Source organism: Tribolium castaneum, chromosome 8, assembly GCF_031307605.1.
Source record: "Tribolium castaneum strain GA2 chromosome 8, icTriCast1.1, whole genome shotgun sequence".
NCBI lineage: Eukaryota > Metazoa > Arthropoda > Insecta > Coleoptera > Tenebrionidae > Tribolium > Tribolium castaneum.
Window position 1 is genome coordinate 11,342,333 of NC_087401.1, and position 21,021 is coordinate 11,363,353.

The window sequence follows — 21,021 nt, forward strand, 5'->3', positions numbered from 1 at the left end:
AACTTAAATTTGGCGCCCGTTTGTGTCATCTGTCACCCGTCATTCAAAACCGCTAATTCGCCGATTTCGTCCCGAAATCGCCCCATAACCCGTCATTAAATCGAAATGGGTGCATTATTGACTCACCGCCCCCGTTAGCCGCCCCCCGGGCCGCGTTTTGGGTCGCATCCAGTGTGCGAGAAACCGGAAATACGTCAAAAAACAAATACGCATCTGCATCGGCTGCCATTTTATTTTAGTGACAAGTGCGTGCAAGCGTATTTACAAATACGCTTAAATTGTGTGTCTGTGTGAGGGTGCGTGAGTGAGAATGTCGGTGGAGTACCTCCAAGTGGCCGAGGACGAGGGCGAGGAGCCCATCGAGTTGCCCACCGAAGATGACGGAACTCTGCTTCTGAGCACTCTGGCGGCACAGTTCCCGGGCTCCTCGGGGCTCAAGTACAGGAATCCCGAGACGAAAGCGATGAGAGGCGTGCGATTGAGCGAGGGGCGGCTGCATCCGCCACCAGAGATCGGCTGGGGCACGCAGATTTTCTACTGTGTTTTTCCCAAAGGTGCGGGGATTGGGGCTATCTGTGGGAATACTCCCAGGAAGTTGTCTTTTGCCTAAATTGTATCAATTGAAAATCGATTTTTATTAATTGGCTTTGATTAATAATGTATAGTTTGTTTCATTTGTCAAAGAATTTCAAGGTCAGTAATGTCAGAATTTGAGCTCACTTTCCAGTGGCGTAGCATGTCATTAACGCCTAGTTTCTTAAACATATTCAGTGGCGGCTCCCAGTCTAGGACGCAGACAATTAAACAAATATGTACGTAGGACATCTACTGTACTTCATCAAGTGGACTTTACTGGAACACACATAATTTCTATACCTATAGCCAACGAAATATTTCGTAAAGTAACCAAAAATAGTCTGTAAAGTACTACTTTTTTGGCGAATATGTCATTAAAATCGTATGTATACGTAAAGAGACAGAAAATAATTAATAAAAACTGCTTGTGTGCAATGTTGGTTGCATATCACTTCAAATTTATTTAATTTAAAAATAAATCTGGAAAAACTTATTATGTAGTCTTACACCCCAGCACTACAGTATTTGTTTTTACGTTTAAACGGTTATTCTCAGCCATCAACTCAGGGAATAAACCCTATACTTTTCCCTATAAAATAATTCAACTTTTACAATTTCTTACGAAACAGGTGATATAAGACAGTTTTAAAGCTTTCCTTTTCTGTGACACATCGTTTGCAATTTTCTGCACATTTTTATGTTATTAAAATCTGCGACGATCTGCACTTTAACATAGATTATTTTTATAATTTCACATTTTTTTACTTTAATAAACCGTTCACAAAATTTCTAGTTTATTCACAGCTTTTATGTGAAATAATTTTTCCATGGCCAACTACTTTCAAATATTTAAATATATTTTTACCGAAAATATATAAAAATATCAAACTATATTTATATTGTTTTGAGTTCAGAAAAAAATAAGCATTTCGAAAATGTCACAGCCAACTATTATTCTCGTTTAAAAAAATACAAGTTTATGTTATTACAGCTAAACGAATGATTAAAAAAAATCGTTGATAACATTATTAAATTCTTTGTAAAAAAGTGCCTGTATAATGTCTTTGTTTCAAATGTGTTTCTCTTATAATAAGGAAGATATGATTTTTTTAATATTTTACTAAAATGCCAACTTTTGTTTATAAGTCGAAAACAAAAGACGATAGCGAAATGCGGTTTTGACCAAAATTATTCTCTCAAAAAACGGACCCGAGAATGTGTCACTCGTTTTTCTCTAAACCTCTCAGTTTTGGAGATCGCTTTTTCGGACAACCAAAATGTAGCACCCTGTATAGTGCATTTAACTGCGACAGTATCTATTTTGCTAAATGACAAAAAATATTTGCTCCTTTTCTCTGAAATTAAATTTTTAAAATCTTTCCAGTGACGTAGTTAAATTCGTAAAAGTCGATAAAAATTTGATGTGTGGAGCTATTGCCAAGCGTAAAGTTTGTGTTATCTGTTTCAGAAAACAAACGGAAATCGGACGACAATTTAGAAAATTCAACTGCGAAAACGAAACGTATGGAAACAAAACTAAGATGTACAGACTTGATAGTGTTAGGATTACCTTGGAAAACAACAGAACAGAATTTACGCGAATATTTCGAAACGTTCGGTGAAGTTTTAATGGCTCAAGTAATGAGTGGTGAATTTCAGCACGAATTGCATAAAATGCGAATTTTTCTAGGTGAAGAAAGACCCCAAAACCGGCCAATCAAAAGGCTTCGGTTTCATTCGCTTCGCCTCGTACGAATCCCAGATGCGTGTCTTGGCCCAAAGGCATATGATTGACGGTCGATGGTGTGATGTCAAAGTACCCAATTCAAAAGTACATCATTACTTGGCTCGGCTTCGCCTCGCAATAACTGCTCATTTTTCCAGGAAGGTCTGATCCAACAAGTGCCCTGCAAAGTGTTCATCGGCCGTTGCACTGAAGAATTAACCGCCGACGATCTTCGCGAATATTTCGGCAAATATGGCGAAGTCACCGATGTTTTCATCCCGAAACCGTTTCGCGCATTCAGTTTTGTTACATTTCTGGACCCCGAAGTGGCCCAAAGTCTCTGTGGCGAGGATCATATAATCAAGGGTGTGTCAGTTCATGTTTCAAACGCCGCCCCCAAATCCGAAACACGAGGCGGTGGTTATGGGGGCGGCGGACCACGAGGTGCCAATCATGGGAATAACAGGAGCGGACCGGGACCTGATGGGCCTGGGATGTACCAACAAAGGTACAATCCAGGTCCGAATCAGGGCAATTGGAGCAATCAGGGGCCGAGGGGAAATATCGATATGCCCAATTTACAAGCTTTAGGTAAGTTTTTGGGTAATTGGCTGCGATTTTCAAGTCAAGTTGGCAACTTAAGGGTAGTCTGACCCTAGGACCTAGGACTAATAATTACGTCGATTGGGTCATAAAAAGTCAAAAATCATTCTGCGAAAATATAACAAAACACAGTTCCTATTTTAAAAATTCATCCGCAATTTAAATTAATTGAAAATAGTGATTCTAAGATCCGGTTTATAGAAAGCTCTATTAAAATTTAACACGTTGTTAAAACAACGCGAATAGACCAATCACAATGCTTTAATTTGTTTATCTGATCATTTAATGGCGGATTAAATTAATGACGCTTCTATAAACCGGTTTAAGGGTCGGTTTAAATGTTATCAAGGCGAATGGACTAATTAAATTTGTTCAATTTGGTCACGTGATACATTAATCACGCATTTAATAGCAGATTAATTTAATGACGCTTCTATAAACCGACTCTATTGTTTTCAAGAAAATTTTATAAGCTGCTCCATGTGGGCAAATGTCATACCAATTAATTTTAATACTTGTAATTCAATTAAACGTTTAATAAAATACCTTTAAATTAAAAAAATATTGACAATCATACATAATCTACTGCAGTTTTTTCAGTCTTTAAAAGTGACGTAAACATAGTATATTTTTTTTAATTGTTGTTTTTAAATGCAAACACCTTTAAACCCAAGAGTCAGAACGAAGCATTATTATAATAATTTTGTTTAATAAAAACCACCTTTAAAAAAATTGCTTTAAAATTTATGAAAAACACTTAGAATGACATGCCAGATTTAATTTATAATTTCTTATGTTACTTTACGTTTAATATTAATTTGTATATTTGCAGAAAAAAAAAACGATTAATAGACTTATCTCATTGCACTGAATCAATTTTCACAAATTTTCGGAGTTAATGGGCTACTGTAGTTTTTTCAGTCATTAAAAGTGTATATAACATTGTATATTTTTTTTAATTGTGATTTTTAAATGCACACACCTTTAAACCCAAGAGTCAGAACGAAGCATTATTATAATAATTTTGTTTAATAAAAATTACATTTTCAAAAAAATTGTCTTAAAATTTATGAAAAACACTTAGAATGACATGCCAGATTTAATTTATACTTTCTTATATTACTTTACGTTTAATATTAATTTGTAGATTTGCAGAAAAAAAAACGATTAATAGACTTATCTCATTGCACTGAATCAATTTTCACAAATTTTCGGAGTTAATGGGCTACTGTAGTTTTTTCAGTCATTAAAAGTGTATATAACATTGTATATTTTTTTTAATTGTGATTTTTAAATGCAAACACCTTTAAACCCAAGAGTCAGAACGAAGCATTATTATAATAATTTTGTTTAATAAAAATCACATTTTCAAAAAAATTGTCTTAAAATTTATGAAAAACACTTAGAATGACATGCCAGATTTAATTTATACTTTCTTATATTACTTTACGTTTAATATTAATTTGTAGATTTGCAGAAAAAAAAACGATTAATTGACTTATCTCATTGCACTGAATCAATTTTCACAAATTTTCGGTGTTAACAATATTGTTTAATAACATTTAAATAAAGGAATTTATTGCAAATCTAATTATTACATTTGAAAAAGAGGATTTTATAGGAAACGTTTCTTTATTGCTTTCAAAATGACTAAAATTGGACTTATTGCGATGTACAGGGCGCTCAAAAACTGGCGCACCAACTCAGTGGGACGTTGTTGAGAAGCAAGTGTAGATTACGGGAAAAATCTTGAAAAAATTCCTAGAGTCGTATTTTAAAAAATCTGTAGCTATAAACTTATTTTGTTAACTTCTCCAGTATTTATTATTCTTTAATGTTTTTATGTTTCACACCAAGTAATCGTTCCCTAATAAAACAATGAATAATTATTTTTAAATTTACTATCAGACTTTAGCAGTTTTTTAAATTAAAAAAAAATAAAATTCATCAAAAAAATCACAATTAGTAGATGTGCCAACACTGGAAATTATTTCCTAGGAAACCAGTTCAAAATAATTTACTTCTATTGTTGATCAAATTCTGTTGAGATCACGACTGTTAGACAACGTTGCCACATTTCATTTATTGAAAATTCGTTATTTATCAATAATTTTAATACAAAGAATTTTTTTACTATTTTTACCTTTATATATAAGCAATTCTCTACCACACACCATTGAGTTGGTGCGCCGATTTTTGAGCACCCGGTAGAATTGAATTGACAATTTGACAATAATATATCATTATTATTTTTTCCTAATCCACTTAGATGATATTAGAGATATTAAAGATTTTTGAGTTGATACATTGAAATTTGAAAATTTTTTGGACATGTTTTTTCCAGAATATTCCAAATCTTATTTTATCTTTTTGTTTTTGACTTATTTTGTTTTGTTTTCGTGGCAATTGTTTTTTATATATGTTTCAATTTCTATGAAAATATTTAGTATGACACCTAAACCCAGAAAATAAACAAAAAAACTTTTTATTTTATCAACTTTTTTGATTTTTTTTATACTTACCAAAAAGATAAAAATGTGTACTATCTAAAAACTTATAAAAATGTCATTTTAAAACATTATCGCAGAAATTCATGTACATGTAATTTGATAATGTTATGTTCAGTAAATTCAATATTTTTAATTTATATTTAACTTCGATAACTAAATAAATATTTTTTTGTAAACATTGAAAATAGTTAAAGGCCCTACAGTAGTAGTGCAGTGATTTCTGCCCATTAAAAAAAAAATATTGTCTAAAACTGAATTCAAAACCAATTTTTTTATAACATCGTGCCATTTTTTCGCCCTAGAGGGGTCAAAAAATGTTATTTTAAGCCAAAATGTGTCCAAGTCAGATTTTTGCCTGGGTCAGATTATCCTGGGATTATTTAAGTTTGTGTCACTCGTTACGCTCGTTTAGTTAAGTTTTTGACCCCGGCCTCCTTTGTGAACTCCTCTCCCAAACTCCCGACTAACAAGATCTAGTCGTTCCCGCACGGTGAGTTTTATTTATTTCCTTTCTCCATACAGGGTGCTTCAAGTTTTATTACCCACCAAAAAATCTATATTTTTCAACCGGCTTTAAAACTTGGAATGCCCTATATATATTGTACAATTCCGAAATGTTTCACGTGTCCGAATGGTTGTAGGTTATGGTTTGATGTGAAGAAAAAATGTTGCTGTTTAGTTCTAGTTGTTGTGAATGTAATTAATAGTAAAAATGAGTAAAAAAAACTTGGAAATCGATGAATGTGTTGCGATGTGTTCCCCGTTATAGGTATAACCGGTCAAGGTCAGCAAGGTAGTAACCAACAAAGCTGTAATCCATTGGGTTTGGGTTTGAATTTGAGCGCTTTACCCATGAATCCCGCTCTGGTCGCTGCCGCATTGAATCAAGCAGGCTGGGGGCTTATCGGTAATTTACAGAATCAGCCCGAACCGAATTTCAATCAGGGCTTCAACAACGGCCCCAACAATAACAGCGGTAAGGGTCATAAGAGTGCGTGAGCAGATTGCGAGGCGAAGCCGAGCTCGTTTCTTTAAAAAATATATACAGGTCCCCAAAAAATATAGATACAGGTACAAATTATAAAAACTATACATCAAAACTTATTGAAATTTGGTACGTGCTTAAGAGTAAATAAATTCTATCGTTTCAGATGTTTATCAAATTTCTATCTCCATTTGTTCTCAGGATACAAGGCTAACTTGATTTTTTTTAATGGCAATAAGGGGCATACTTAATATTTTTATTTTAGTTCTATGGCGAAACACATGTGTACCTTAATTTAATCGAAAAAAAAAAAAAAGACTAATATTTTTTTTTACCTTCTAATAAAAATAAAGCTATATGTTATATCATTTAATTCGGAAAAAAATGTTCTTTTGAATATTATTAAATTTGTTGCTTCATGTCTTTAAAAAAATCAAGTTAGTCTTGTATTTTGAAAATAATTGACGATGGAAAATTGAAAAAGATCGCATATGATAGAATTTAAACACTTATAACTGTGTCCCAAATTTCAAGGTGCTTTGTTAAACCGTTCTGAAAATATTTAGCTATATTCATGCTTTTTGGGGAGCCTGTATATCGCAATCTGGTCAATCTGTCTAGTCCCGTGCCCCTGTCACCCAGTGGTGTTTTAGGCAACACGCCGAACGGCAGCAACCAGGGGGGTAGCAGCAATCCTGGTTTTCTCAGTTGGATAAATCAGGGCGGCGGTCAAAACCAAGATGGCGGCCAATGGCCTCGACCGCCCCCCCAACAGGCGCAGGAGAACAAGGGATTTCTCAAGTACGACTAAATCAAATAATTTTAAATCCAACCAATCACAATCACTCCTCATCCCTTACCTTCCTTCATTCTTATTTTTCTATTACGTTTCTCTCTGCTTACTTAGTGTGTGTCTCTCAAATAATATAATTCAGCACATCATGTTGAGAAAAGTTTTCGGAAATGTTGTGTGTGAATGACGTCAGGTGAAGAAGAAAATTCGAGGACTAGTCAATTTTATACACAAAATATACTCATTTGTTTTATTATGCCGGAAGTGTGTGAGGTGGTTCTTTTGTTTTGTATATTAGCTGGTTGAAGTCGTTTCCGGAAGCTTTGCTCCTACTGTAGATTAGTCTAGGGAAAAAGAAAATGTATTGAATTTCTGTTGGTGGTTTGCCGGAGTTGGCAGTTTTGATTATTCCCCCACGTGCATCACGACGATCGCATCGTAAGAGTTTTAAAAGATAGTGACTGTACATTTACTTGTGTTTGACTGGGTTTTTAAGGATAATTATGTAAAAGAGGTGATAATATTATATGAGTGCAGATGATCTGTGTTTTGTTTTTATTTAATTTGAAGACGATACTCCTTGACTGTCGTAGAGACGGCGCCACTTGCACTTGGGTCAGGTCAGGTCAGGTCAAGTGTGCGCCGTCGTAGTGTTCCTTTCTCCCTGTGTCTTGACAGATTGCATGAAGAGACTTAAACAAAAGTGTGGTGAATGAGTGTAGTAAATGGGGACGAATGGTGGGACATGTGAAGACGTCTGACTGAGTAAGTTTGATTCAAATTTTTGGACAAAATACACTGATGATGGACGACTTTAACACTTGCGAGGCGGAGGCGAGTCATGTCATTAATTGGGGTTTTGTTTAGGGACCTGGGATTGGTATTGAAGCCGTGGAGCGCCGCACACAAGACTGAACTCGCGCGTTGGAAACTCAAGATTTTACTAAGATTGTTGAATAAATTATTGCAAACGAAAAGTGCTTTATTTCCACCTTACTCACTCAACAAGTACACACAAAACTCTCGATACTTGTTGAAAATCACCGAGATGATGTCGACTTTGACGAAGATCAACCAGGCCAAGGCTAAGTACCACACAACACTGAATATTTTAGACACGATCCACATCCTCCTCGAGTGTCTCTTGGCCTGTTCCAAGCTGTCATCATCCTCTTTCAACAGATACCTCCTGCCTCCTATTGTGGCCTTGACGAAGTAATCGTAGGGCTCCACATCGTCCTCACCGTACTGAAAACTCCCGAAATCCTCCTCAAGCAAGTCCTTCTGCAGCTCCACCGACTTGTCGTTGAGGAACTCCCACTGATTCCGCGAGAAGTACTGAAGGGCCATGTTCGCCACGTAGATCCGTCTCTGGATTTTGACCAACCTGGCAACAGAACATTATCGACCAAACAAAACCCCCCACACTTACATGGGTTTCTTGCCCATGACTTTGAGCAGCCCGTCGATGATGAGCGCCGGGAGCAGATGGTAGAAGTACACTTTGAGCAAGTAGGCGTAGTAGCACTTGTTCACCGACCCGGAGGGGTACCATAGCACGTCGTTGAAGGGCACGTCCTCGCAGATGCCCTTGCCCATCTCGACCATGTCGCCCATGGTGATGGGCTGCACGTCGTTGTTGCTGCCGTTGTAGAAGACGGGGTTTAGGCGCTCGGGAGACCTGCGATGGTAAGTTAGTTTTTAGGTTTTGGAGGGTTTGGATCACTGTACTTGGTCTTGACGGCCTGTTTCCACGCTGCTATGATCATTGCTTTGGCGAGGATGTCCACTGGGACGTAGTCGGCGATTACGTCGGGGTCGCTGTAAACGGTGTGCACGATGCCTTTGCCGGAGGCCACCAGCAGGCCCACCGGGCCGTTGAAATTGTCAATCCAGCCCGGGAATGGCTCGTGTGCGGTGGAAATGACTGAAAGTGGTGGAAGATTTTTTATTGTTGCGTTATTACACCGCTTAAAAAAATGAGGAAGACTTTATTAAAGTACGGTATCACAACTTCTCACACGAATAAAAATTTAAAATTGTCAATTGTAATAACTCGTATTAAGTTTTTGTCGAAAAGTTACATCTTAGTGACATATCTGGTTTGTGTTTTTTATTTGTTTATAAGTAGAAGCGGAATTAAGTCATACATAACTTGTTTTTATGTAATTCTCGACTGTCATGATTTTTTCTGAAGCCTAGAGTTAACAGTTTTAAGTTATTTTGATAAATATATGATAGATTATAATTCAAAAAGGGCTGAGGAATGAATATTAAAACAGGAAGTATTCTAGCATAGAATACAGTAGTTACAGAAAATCAAGTAACGCGTATTCATTGGTCGTCAAAATTTCGATTGTGGCGCCATATCTTGGTAGTATGTTGAAGTAAAATTGGCAGCAAATGATTTATTACACGATTTTCTTCCCAATTTTTCAAAATGTTATTATTTATTTTCAACATAATAGTACTCAAATAAAAAATATTAATTCGATTGCTTTAAAAATAACAAAAATATAGGCTTTTTTGTCTGCCGGTTTGATACTGTAATAAATCACTAATAATTAATAATAATCCATTTTAATAATCACACAAAAATCAGCGTTTGCGATTTTTTTTTGCTTTATTTCTTTCTGTGTGCCTTCGAATTTTTTTCAGATTTTTTCTACAATTTCTTATAAATAATGAATATTAATTAATGAGAAATATTTATATTAATAAAATATTATTTTATTAAAAAAAAAATAAAAATATTAACTAATGGAAGTTTTTATGATTCCTAGAAGAAGCGATGCTTGCAAAATGTTTTTTACAAAAATATGTAAAAAAATTAAATAAATTGAGTAATAAATAAATTAATAAATGAGTATTAAAACAGGAAGAAAAAAGCCAAAAGCGTGCATGTATTTATTTTTGGGCTGTTATCAAACTGAAATATGCATTTTTTGAAACTGTTCTGTAATCCGTAAAAGAAATCGTACTCATAATGTTTTTAACACCAAATTTTGCTTGTGGTGTATGTTTTTTGGTTCCGTTTCTAGACAATTTTTCTAGTCAGGAACCAAATTGAAATAGCTGTTTGTGCAATGAAATTGAAAAAATCGGTTTTCCTGGCTGGTTTCAGTGATTAATTTATATTTATTTAAGTGAGAAAAAGTTTTGCTAGGAAATGGTGCACTTTTCGACTCTCAAATAAATATTGAAAATGGTTTCTCACTAAATTTTACAAAGAATATTTTTATCTTTTGTGTTTTTTTTATTGTAATTGCAATTTTTTTCGAGAATTTCATTAAATTTGACTCTAATCTATTTTAATAATTCATTTTTCAAACTATTATTTTATTTTATGCAACAAAAACTTGCCAGTTATACAGGTTGAACTGTGCGAGCATTTTTACTATATCTCAAAAATTGATAGCCGACTAAAATCTTTTAGGTCATAAATTAAAAAAAAAAGTTAGTTTACAAACTGCTAGCTAGTTTACAAAATATCCAGCCAGTTTATAAACTAGCCAAACGTCCACATTAACCGCATTATATCGAAAAGATTTGTGGCTGTGGTTTAAAGGTGTCATTCTTTTTGATCGTGACTGTATATTATTGTCCATTTTTATGTTCTCTGCATCTCAATTTTTTCAAAATTTTTCCATCCTTCAAATTAATATTAATAATTATTAATATAATTAGTTATAAAAAATATTAGTGTCTTTAAAATTAAAAATATTCTTAATAAAATTTTTGCTAGTGTATTTGAATTTTTTATTTCTACTTAATTATTATTTTTTGACATTTTTTTACGGATTATTGCACAAATCAACATTTAAACATTACTTAATTTAAAATGACAACGCAAAAAATAATAATCATTTGTAGTTACTTAAAATATGAATTTAAAAATATTCTAGAAAAATACACATAATTAGAGAAAAAAAAATTAATAGCAGACGCTAAATTCTTTGTGATTATTAATTTTTGAGGTATAGTAAAAATAGCTAATGTAATTTATACTTTCAATGAGAGATCAATCAAAACTATCAATTTTATTTGAAAAAATAATTCGGTAAAATGCGACGTTGGCTTTTTTATAGTTTTGAAACAGATAATAGATACAAAAAATACATATTTCATTATTTAATTTTTGGAATTTGTAATCGAATTCGCATCGGAATATGTATTGTATGTGCATTTTATAGACGCAGGCCTCGTAAAATTACGTGATTATGTGAAACACCCTGTATACTTTTAGCCGACTCACTTTGTAAATCGCTTTAGTCTTGGCTGTAACAATTTTTTTTTGAGAATCTAAGACTAAACAAAGCTTGATTATTAAATTGTTTAACGAAAAGATTGTGAAACAAATGTTAATACATGAAAAAATATCAAGGGTGCACCTTTTTTTAAGTTTCTTTCGTTTTTTTAATTTATAACGTTATAAGACTTATGTGTTTTTTATAAATTATGATAACATTTGGTTGCACCTTAGACAATTTTTGTCATCAAAGGCACCAAACAGAAAAAAGTAAATTTTGGTTACCATTTTCATTTGTTGTTTTGTTCCAAGGCAACTAAAACTTTAGTATTTTTTCCTGTTACACCCTGTATATTTGGTTTTATTAAGAGATGGCACGAAAAAGCTATAAACGACTGTTCTAATATTGAAAAAACAACAACAATGACATTTTTTCCATTTCCTAGATTTGATCAAATTCAAATTATTCACATTTGAAAAATTTGAATTACGACTTAATTTTCGAAACAATGATTTTCGATTAATCACATTGCCACATTGCAAACAATTGAAGCGTTGCACAATTAAAATGAGGACGTTAACCCATTATTTAATTTTGTGTTTAACCCTACGATATTTTCTTGTGAAAACAATTAAATTGCTTAAACTTTTTTGAGTCCACAATTCACAGTGAAATAAAAAATTATTAAAACATTTGGTCAGCAGACAAAAGCAATTTTGCTTTCATTAATAAAAGAAGCGTAAAGCAATTATAAATTACGCAAGAAAATGATTTTCAATTATTTCGTAAAATCGTTACGTACAGTAGACACAGAAAAGAATGTATCCCAACTCACCAATCGAAGGTCGAAAAATCACCGCCGGTATTTTCCCCTTGCACAGGTCATAGACCACATGTTCGGCCAACGATTTCGTAAAAGTGTAAGTGTTGGGCAAAGGATGTATGTATTTTTCTGTCAAGATATTCAAAGCGTGTCTGTCAACACTTTCCGCAATTTCAATTGTTTTCCGCCAATCAGCGTGGGCTGGGTACAGCTGTTCGCCAATCACTTTGCGATCTGTGTTGCAATAAGTCGTCGAGATGTGGACGAAAGTGAGTAGATTTTTCATGGCCAACGCAAGATTGACGACTTCACGGGTGCCCCTCGTATTTAACAAAACAGCATCGCTGAGAGCGTCATCAAAACGCACAGAGGCCGCTCCGTGGAAGATAATATTGATGTTGTGGACGAATAATTGGCGATCGGCGGGAGTGAGGCCGAGGCCCAGCCGAGTAACGTCACCATTGATGATTTTGATTTTGTCCAAAATTTTCGGGTTTTTCGATTTGATTTGGTCAAAAAGCTGTTAGAATTAGTTGCTTAATTTTTTTGTTACTTTAGTGACTTACCGGCAGGTCTGTTATGAGTTTGATTCTTTCCTCCAAATTTTTCCCTTTTTTCTCCCGCATGAGTAAGTAAATGTTGGCCAAATCGGGGCATGATCGTAGCAACTTTTCCACTAGGACTTTCCCGATAAAGCCGCTTCCGCCCGTTATGAAAATATTTTTTCCGCGGAAAAATTCGGTGATTGTTGGAAGTTCGGCCATTTCGAGTGCGTCTTTTGAACTGATTTAGCTGTATCGAAGTCGGCGTTGACCCGGACCTCGATTAGCATACAATAAGGGACTAATTTTCGAGTGAGTTCGATGGTAGAAAAAATATGACTAAAGCAGACTTCGACAAACAACTCATTAAGAGCGGATATGGTAATCTTCATTATGTACACATGAGTTGGCAGAAAACTAGAGCGGTCTTTGCTTGAAACAATTGATTAAAGAAAGTTATTGCACCGTCAAAATGCCATTAGAGAGAGGTTTTGTAATTTGGGCTAACTGCGGAACCAAATTTTTTGGCTTGTCATTGTGACAATTCATAAAAATTTATCTTTATCACAAAAATGGCGAAAGGAAAAGCCAAAAACAAAAAATTAGAAACAACCGCAGCCACTTCTGAGCCAGGTTTAGAACAAGTTGCAGTTGAGAAAAGTGAAGATCAAATAATTGAAGAAAAACAACCAGTAAATGAAGAACAAGCCGAACCACCTGACGAACCGCAGCAGAAAGAAGAACAACCTGAAACTGTCCCAGATTTTGAAGAACTTGAAGCTGATGCTTCGAAACCTGATATAAAGAGAGCTTCGTCTAGGAAAGTGTCAAAAGGGAAGAAAGGCACTTCTGAGATAAGTGTAGGGAAAAAGAAAGGCAAAAAAGAGAAGAAAAGCACTTCAGAAACAAGTGTTGGGAAAAAAGGCAAGAAGAAAAAAGGGAAGAAAGGCAAAGACGATGTTCAAACCGTTGAACAACAACAACCGGCTGAAGAAACTGAAGAGGTTGATAAATTACCGTTAGTTATTAAAGCAGTTTCCATCACTGAAGCATCAGCCTTGAGAGAAAGTAAAGTCAGAATAGACAAGTCCGCTTCTGCTGTCTCCACCGATGAAGAAGAATCAAAGAAAGAGAAGAAGGCGAAGAAAGGTCGCTCAACTTCCACGATCAGTGTTGGCGACGAAAAAAAAAAGAAGAAAGGTCGTTCAACTTCTTCGATTGGTGTCGGAGATGGAAAAAAGAAGAAGAAGAAGAAAGGTAAAAAGAGTACGTCCACGTCTCAAATGAGTGTCACGGGGAAGAAAAAGAAGAAATTGAAGAAGAGTGAAGAATCGCGAGAAAATATCAAACCAACTGTTTCCATTTCGGCGGCCGCCATTGCCCACAAAAAGAAGAAAGCGAAGGGTAAAAAAATGAAGAGAACTGCTTCAGTTCCATCGGCTACAATGTTAACACAAGAGGGAGGCAAGCATTTGCCCACTGCTTCCGAAGTTAGTTTGAGGAAGAAAGATAAGAAATCTTCTGCAAGTTTGAGGAAGGTCAAAAGTTCGGGATCACAATTAATTGGAAAGTCTTTGTCAGCAATTTTGTCACGGAGTAAATCGTCGGAACGCCGAACCTCCGTAAAAAACACACAATTTTCTGCCTAACAAAGTACTAATTTTGGGTTTAGTCCCAGTGGACTCTTGTAGATGATGAGTCAGAGGAAGATTCGGATTATTCGTATGAGGACATAATTGAAGAATCAGTACTCGCAAAATCGTCGAGTCGCTTCAAACCAAAAGTGAAGAAAGGCAAAGGGAAGAAGAAAGGTAAAAAAGTCCAAATGGAAGTGGGTGAAGAGGAAGAACCGAAAGAGAAAAAAAAGAAGAAAGGCAAAAAGGGCAAAAAGAAGAAAGTCGAGCCTGAGGAAGAAGAAGTGGCCATTGAGCCCCAAGACGACGTTTTGGCCGAAATCGCTCGATTGAAGTATTTAGCCGAACTGGAAGCAAGTGGTGAAGAAAGCGAAGCTGCAACCACCGAAACCGAAGCCAAGCCAAAAAAGAAGAAAAAGAAGAAGAAGGTGTCCGGGCACCAACCCTGACTTACTACTAGTGACACTTTGTTTCAGGGCCCTAAGAAGAAACTCTCGAAGAAGGAAAAGGCCCGTCTTGCGGCAGAAGCAGCCGAGAAAGCAAAAATATCAGCAGAGGAGGAAGCAGCACGAGCGGCTGAACTCGAACGAATACGGTTGGAAGAAGAACGCAAAGCTGCCATCGAGAAGGAGAAACGGGAAACTTTTGAACAACAAATCAGAATGGAGCAGTTAGAAGTCGCTCTACAATATATCAACGACGTTGTGCGTTATAACAAGAAATTGAGGCACGATGCGAAGGTACAAGAAGATTGGGAGTTTTATGTCAACTGTGGACGCCTCCCGAACCCGGCCAAGTGTGACCAAATGAACACTTTTCTGCACTTGTGGGAAAATGTCATCGAACAAACGACAATGGAGGAGGCGGCGAAACGCACCGTGGACATGTTAGAAGTGAGTGAGGCGATTTGTTTCTCTAGCATAAATAAAAATTAAAAAAAAATATATATCAATCGTAATAACTTGTATTACGTTTTTGTCAAAAAGTTACATCTTATATATCTGGTTTGAGTTTTTTATTTGTTTATGAGTAGAAGCGGAATTAAGTCATACATAACTTGTTTTTATGTAATTCTCGACTGTCATGATTTTTTCTGAAGCCTAGAGTTAACAGTTTTAAGTTATTTTGATAAATATATGATAGATTATAATTCAAAAAGGGACGAGGAATGAATATTAAAACAGGAAGTATTCTAGCATAGAATACGGTAGTAACAGAAAATCAAGTAACGCGTATTCACTGGTCGTCAAAATTTCGATTGTGGCGCCATATCTTGGTAGTATGTTGAAGTAAAATTGGCAGCAAATGATTTATTACACGATTTTCTTCCCAATTTTTCAAAATGTTATTATTTATTTTCAACATAATAGTACTCAAATCAAAAAAAATTAATTTGATAGCTTTAAAAATAACAAAAATATAAGCTTTTTTGTCTGCCGCTTTGATACTGTAATTAATCACTAAAAATTAATAATAATAATAATAATCCATTTTAATAATCATACAAAAAACAGCGTTTGCACTTTTTTTTGCTTTTTTCTTTCTGTATGCCTTTGAATTTTTTCAGATTTCTTCTACAATTTCTTATAAATAACAAATATTAATTAATAAGAAATATTTATATTAATAAAATATTATTTTATTTAAAAAAATTAAAAATATTAACTAATGGAAATTTTTATGATTTGTAGAACAAGCGATGCTTGCAAAATGTTTTGTACAAAAAATATGTAAAAAGATAAGTGTTCTACAAACGACTTCTTATTAAAGATATCGACTCTTGCATAAACAGATATACAATTTCTTAATTTGTCACTGCTTTTGAAGATAGGTTCGATGAAAAAGTAGATGTGGTTTATAATTATAAACCTAGAGTTTTCAAACATATGAAATTACGATTTTCTTGTTTTTTAAAGTTGTAATGTTCTCATTTTTTGATATCAGACGGTTTTATAACGTGAGATTACTAAATTTTATTTATTTTATTTAGGGCTAATAGTTCATTAAACATTCATAAAAGATATAGGAGTGCAATAAATAGCTAAATGGAAAAAATTGAGGAAGTAATTTTGGAAACATGTTAATTTTAACCAGATATAGCCCTTTAAAGAATCGAATTTTCCAACTTTGAGGTTTCATAACTTTTTTATTTTTGCGAATATAAAAAATGAAAAGCACCATTAGTTTTACAATTACGACGACTATTAATGGTATTAATTTCAAAAAAATGGAAACATCCTCATTACAAAATTTTGTTAGTGTTCTAAATACTATAAAGAAAAAAAAATACAATTAATTAAAATACTCACTAAAAGGAATAAATGTATTTGATTTTCACTTTTTAAATTGAAATGGCGACTTCCTAATCGTAAAAAAAATCGGCCATTTAACATTATCTTGTAATTTGGAAAAAAATTAAAGAACTAAATAAGGACTTTAATAAAGTACTTCAGTTTACTTTAGAAATAAATTATACCAAGAAACGATAAACAAATCTAAATAAGAAAAGAACAAGAACAAAACACCTAGCTGAATAATTCGAACTTGAAACGGAACAATTATAATTGAAACCTTTATTATTGCGCACCAAAGGTTACTTAATATCTTGGATTTTCCTTGAAATCACACAACTAAAAGATGACAAGAGTAGTTCCTACACAGGACCGTGCCCTTACCCTAAATTTACAGAAATCTGTAAAGATAGCGCACGTGGCGCCACATCTTGGTAGCATGATTTAATTCAATAAACCGCTCTTGATTAACCTTTGGTCACCAGCTTTTGAACGAATTGGACGACTTGATCGACACGGCGGAAGAAACCGACCAATCAGTGATCGACAACTGGAAGTGGGTGCGGTTACTCTTCCGGCAACAACAAGCCAAAAGTCTCGACGTTGCCACGTATCGACTTTTGCGCGACATTGAGCGAAATTTGCACCGAATTGACATCCCAACGGCTGATTACAAGTACCAAGACGACAACATCGTTCTTTGTTTGTGGCTAAGGGTCCAACTTCCGACCCCACTACCCAATCCGAGACGGCCACCCAAGTACTTCCCCTAACTTCCGCCATCTTGCCTCCTGACTGTCAAATTTTAGGCCGCGAATTGAAGTCAATTTCCCCGAAATGAAAATGGAAGTGCAATTTCCGGTCTCGATTGACGGTGACAAAATGGCAGTGCGGACGCTTTACGTCAAATACGACCATTTGAGCGACTTGTGTGACACCTATCAGAAACCGGAAGTACCAGAACGCTATGATATTGGTACAAGTGTGATTGTTATTTATAACAGTCGGCTTTGAAATCCTAGTTATAGACTTGTACGACGCCATGAAACTAGAATGGTGGGAGAAATTACTCTACAAGTTTAAACATCGGGTAAGGAAAGAACCACCGCCCCCTCCGCCCGGAGAGGAGGACCAACCGGTGGTACAACCGGAAGAGCCCATTTTCGGACCGGAAGACGAAATCCCGGTTGTACCATACCGGAAACTGGAGCCCACTGCGAGCGAATATGTCATTGCGAGCGAAGGTGACCTCCCCTCCAGCCGCCATTATTAATCACGTGACGTAACGAAATTCCAGACGCCCTCTATAGTGAAACGCGGACAAACCTCCTCAAAAGTGTCACCGATGACGTTATCAATTTGCGCAAGTTTAGCATCATAGGTGGCGTTTATTCCCTCAATTTACTCAAACAGCCGCCCCAGCCTCAAGATTTCGTCACGCTTGACTTGAACTTGACCCCTTGCAAGTTAAAAACAATTGCACAGTTGTGCCAACTTTGAACATGCTTTGTAGTATATCTCCCCAAACAGCTGGAATACGTCGACCTTTACTTGGATTATAACCCCCCTTTGCCCCCGCCGCCAGGCGTGCGCAAAGCCCCCGAAGAAATCGAAGAAGACATGAAGAGACAAGAGGAAGAACTCGATAAACTCATTTTCGTGACTTTGACGTAAGTAATGTTGGTAGGAGTGTCGTGACGTTTGTTTAGTTGGCCCGATCACGTGATTTTTCTCGAACTACCAATGGTGTGTTACTGGGACGACGAACGCCGAGTTTGGACGAAGAGCGAAGTCCACGATTTGAAGCATAATGAAGAAAAGGGCCAATTGACGTTCAGGACGCGTAAGGGTGGGACTTTTGCGTTGGCTGTTTACAGGTATGCCAACCTGCCGTATCAAGCGTGGGAAATCCGGCCAGAAGCTAAGTAAGTAAGTTGGGGTTGTATGAGGGATTTTAGTATTTTTGTAGTGGCACCATTTCGGTACAAATCACCGCTGCTATTTTAATGGTCGAGTTTAATGTCAAAGACGGCTTGATTGCGCTGTCGCAATTGCAGAACAGTCCGAATAACGCGTTGCAGGACATTGTCGGGACTTATTTCCCGCTGCCGAAGTTGGTTCGGGTAAGTTCGGGTGGGTGTGGCAGTTGGTAACACTGTCACGTTTCACAGATGTTGCAAAGCGCGGGAGTTGATGTCTTTCCCGCGTTTGACGCTTTTTGTTACATTGAAAATACGTGTGAGAAACATTGGCCGATGGAGAAACACTTGTATTTTGACATGGCCCTCTTAAGTGTCTGTTTTAACTTTGCGTGGTCGCGCTGGAACATGGCGGCGGGTCGCAGAGGCATTGTTCTCCAAATGAGGGAATATAATGTTGAAAAAACGAAACAGAAAAATCACTCAATGCTTCATGTTACGCCACTGACTGCGATGTTTGTTGACTGCACTGAAGTTAGCCAGACTTTTACTGAGGAAGGGATCGAAAACATGAAGGTGACTTGAAAGGGCCGAAACGGGTTGAGAGTGTCTCTTTTTTGCAGTTTTACCCCGATTTGTATCATTTGATGAAAGGGACGTCCAGCATGGCCGTGAAAAATAAAGTTATTAAGGCGTCGAAAGAATTGACTTTTGCATTGTACGAACTGCTGGTGGCTACTCGAGTGGCGAGTTTCTCGTAATTTCACTTTAATGGGTGCAAATATATAAATTAAATAAAGTGTATGTTGTTTTATTTCATGGTTATGGGAGGTGCGCTCATGAATTGAATTTTACTAAACTGATCTCACATTACATCATTTCCAATTTTTCTAATATTATTAATCAGTATTTATGATTTCGAAGAGTACCTATAAAAAAATAACGTAAAGTATTCGTGAGTAATGGTCTTTAAAACACATGCTCTATTTCGAGCACTCCGGCTACACCGTTGTGCTCGAAAAATCACTCATGTTTTAAAGACCTTAATATCCACTTACAGACTTACAGTACTTAATATACTTAGGGCCGGTTATTAGAAAGCTTCATCAAATTTTAATTCATTGTTAAAAGTTTACAACGCAAATAGACCAACAAATTGGCTTAATTTGGTCACGTGAGCAGTTAATCAGGCATTTAATGGCGCTTCTATAAAGCTGTGTTAGAATTTAATTCGTTGTTAAGAGTTAACAACGCGAATGGACCAATCATTTGTTGAATTTGATCACATGATCAGTTAGTCATGCGTTTAATTGCGAATTAATTAAGGTAGTTGGGGCTTTACAATCGGAGCAAAAATTAATTTTATTAATCAAGATTTAAATGATTTATTTTTATTTTCTAAAAGTACTGGCTTGAATTAAAGGCGAGCAAATGCTCGTCAATTTGAATTTCCACAAGAAAATAAATCTCAAAATTGGTAATATAACAACTACAAATAGGTGTCTCCAATAACGTAAACAATCTTGGAATTATAATGGATTCGGAATTTTCATTTAGAAAGCATGTTAACTTAATTGTAAGATTTTATTTTGCCTTAAAAATGTTATATTCCAACTACAATACTTCGAAAAAAACTCTGTGAATCATTGGTGCTTTCTAACCTTAACTATGGTTTCACTATCTATTATTTTTTATTTATAAATTAAGAAAATATGACTATGCATCGCTAAAAATAAAAGAACTTGGTTGGTTGCCAGTAGACCAAATATATATTTTTTGTCAGTGTTTATTTAAGAAGAAGTTGCCATCAAGTTTCTTTGCATAATTACCCAAGTTTAAAACAGCAATTTGAAAGATCATTCTCTTCCAGTACCATAAAGATATACAATTGCTGTCATTTGTTTAATGAAAAACGCTCGATAAACAATTTCCGCAATAAAATAAAAGCAGTTTGTTGCTAATACTTGTTTTTTTTTGAGAATTCCTTTTGCATTTTATTCCCTTCTTGTTTTTTTCTGTTATTTTGTGTCAGTTTTCTTAAGTTTATTCATTTCATTTATTTATTTGCTTTTTTCTTTATTTACTTTTTATAATAATTGTTAAGGAGGTTAAGTGCTAGACTTAAAAAATTACAAAAATGAATAAAAAATGAAAAAATAATTGCAAAGTTATTGTAATAGAAGAGTAATTGTACTCGTAATAATTGTAACACAGCAGGCGCTGGTTTATTGAGGCGTCATTTTCACTTTGTTTGACTGTATATTGATAAATTTTTTGATATTAATTTTTCACTAATTGAATAAGAAATCTCCAACAAGATAAAAAGAACTAAATCAAATAATGATCAATGATCCTACAATTATCTATAA

The 21,021-nt window shown here is 35.3% G+C and overlaps 3 protein-coding genes across 4 annotated transcripts; 2 read left to right on the forward strand and 1 right to left on the reverse strand.

Annotated features, from left to right (window-relative positions):
• Positions 1-47: 47 nt before the first annotated feature.
• On the forward strand, positions 48-9,121 carry LOC656201 (TAR DNA-binding protein 43). The gene is made up of 7 exons (XM_962744.5): positions 48-554; positions 2,045-2,214; positions 2,267-2,407; positions 2,461-2,893; positions 6,185-6,391; positions 7,054-7,201; positions 8,061-9,121. Exons 1-7 carry the CDS (start codon positions 311-313, stop codon positions 8,410-8,412), a joined length of 1,695 nt encoding a protein of 564 aa, XP_967837.2. The 5' UTR covers positions 48-310; the 3' UTR covers positions 8,413-9,121.
• Positions 8,622-13,030, reverse strand: LOC656115 (uncharacterized protein). Its single transcript, XM_962664.4, has 4 exons — positions 12,833-13,030; positions 12,279-12,786; positions 8,925-9,120; positions 8,622-8,874 (listed from the first exon to the last, which is right to left on the reverse strand). The coding sequence occupies exons 1-4, from the start codon at positions 13,028-13,030 to the stop codon at positions 8,622-8,624; spliced, it is 1,155 nt and encodes a 384-aa protein (XP_967757.2).
• LOC103313771 (dynein axonemal intermediate chain 7) lies at positions 12,814-19,452 on the forward strand. Of its 2 annotated transcripts, none has more exons than XM_015982284.2 (12): positions 12,814-14,430; positions 14,481-14,870; positions 14,919-15,335; positions 17,219-17,493; positions 17,543-17,709; positions 17,762-17,977; positions 18,031-18,195; positions 18,247-18,403; positions 18,443-18,658; positions 18,703-18,856; positions 18,905-19,228; positions 19,276-19,452. In XM_015982284.2, the coding sequence occupies exons 1-12, from the start codon at positions 13,381-13,383 to the stop codon at positions 19,411-19,413; spliced, it is 3,669 nt and encodes a 1,222-aa protein (XP_015837770.1). In that variant the 5' UTR covers positions 12,814-13,380; the 3' UTR covers positions 19,414-19,452. The 2 variants fall into 2 exon arrangements, with proteins under 2 accessions (XP_015837770.1, XP_015837771.1); XM_015982285.2 differs by having other exon boundaries at positions 18,703-18,850.
• The last annotated feature ends 1,569 nt before the right edge of the window (positions 19,453-21,021 follow it).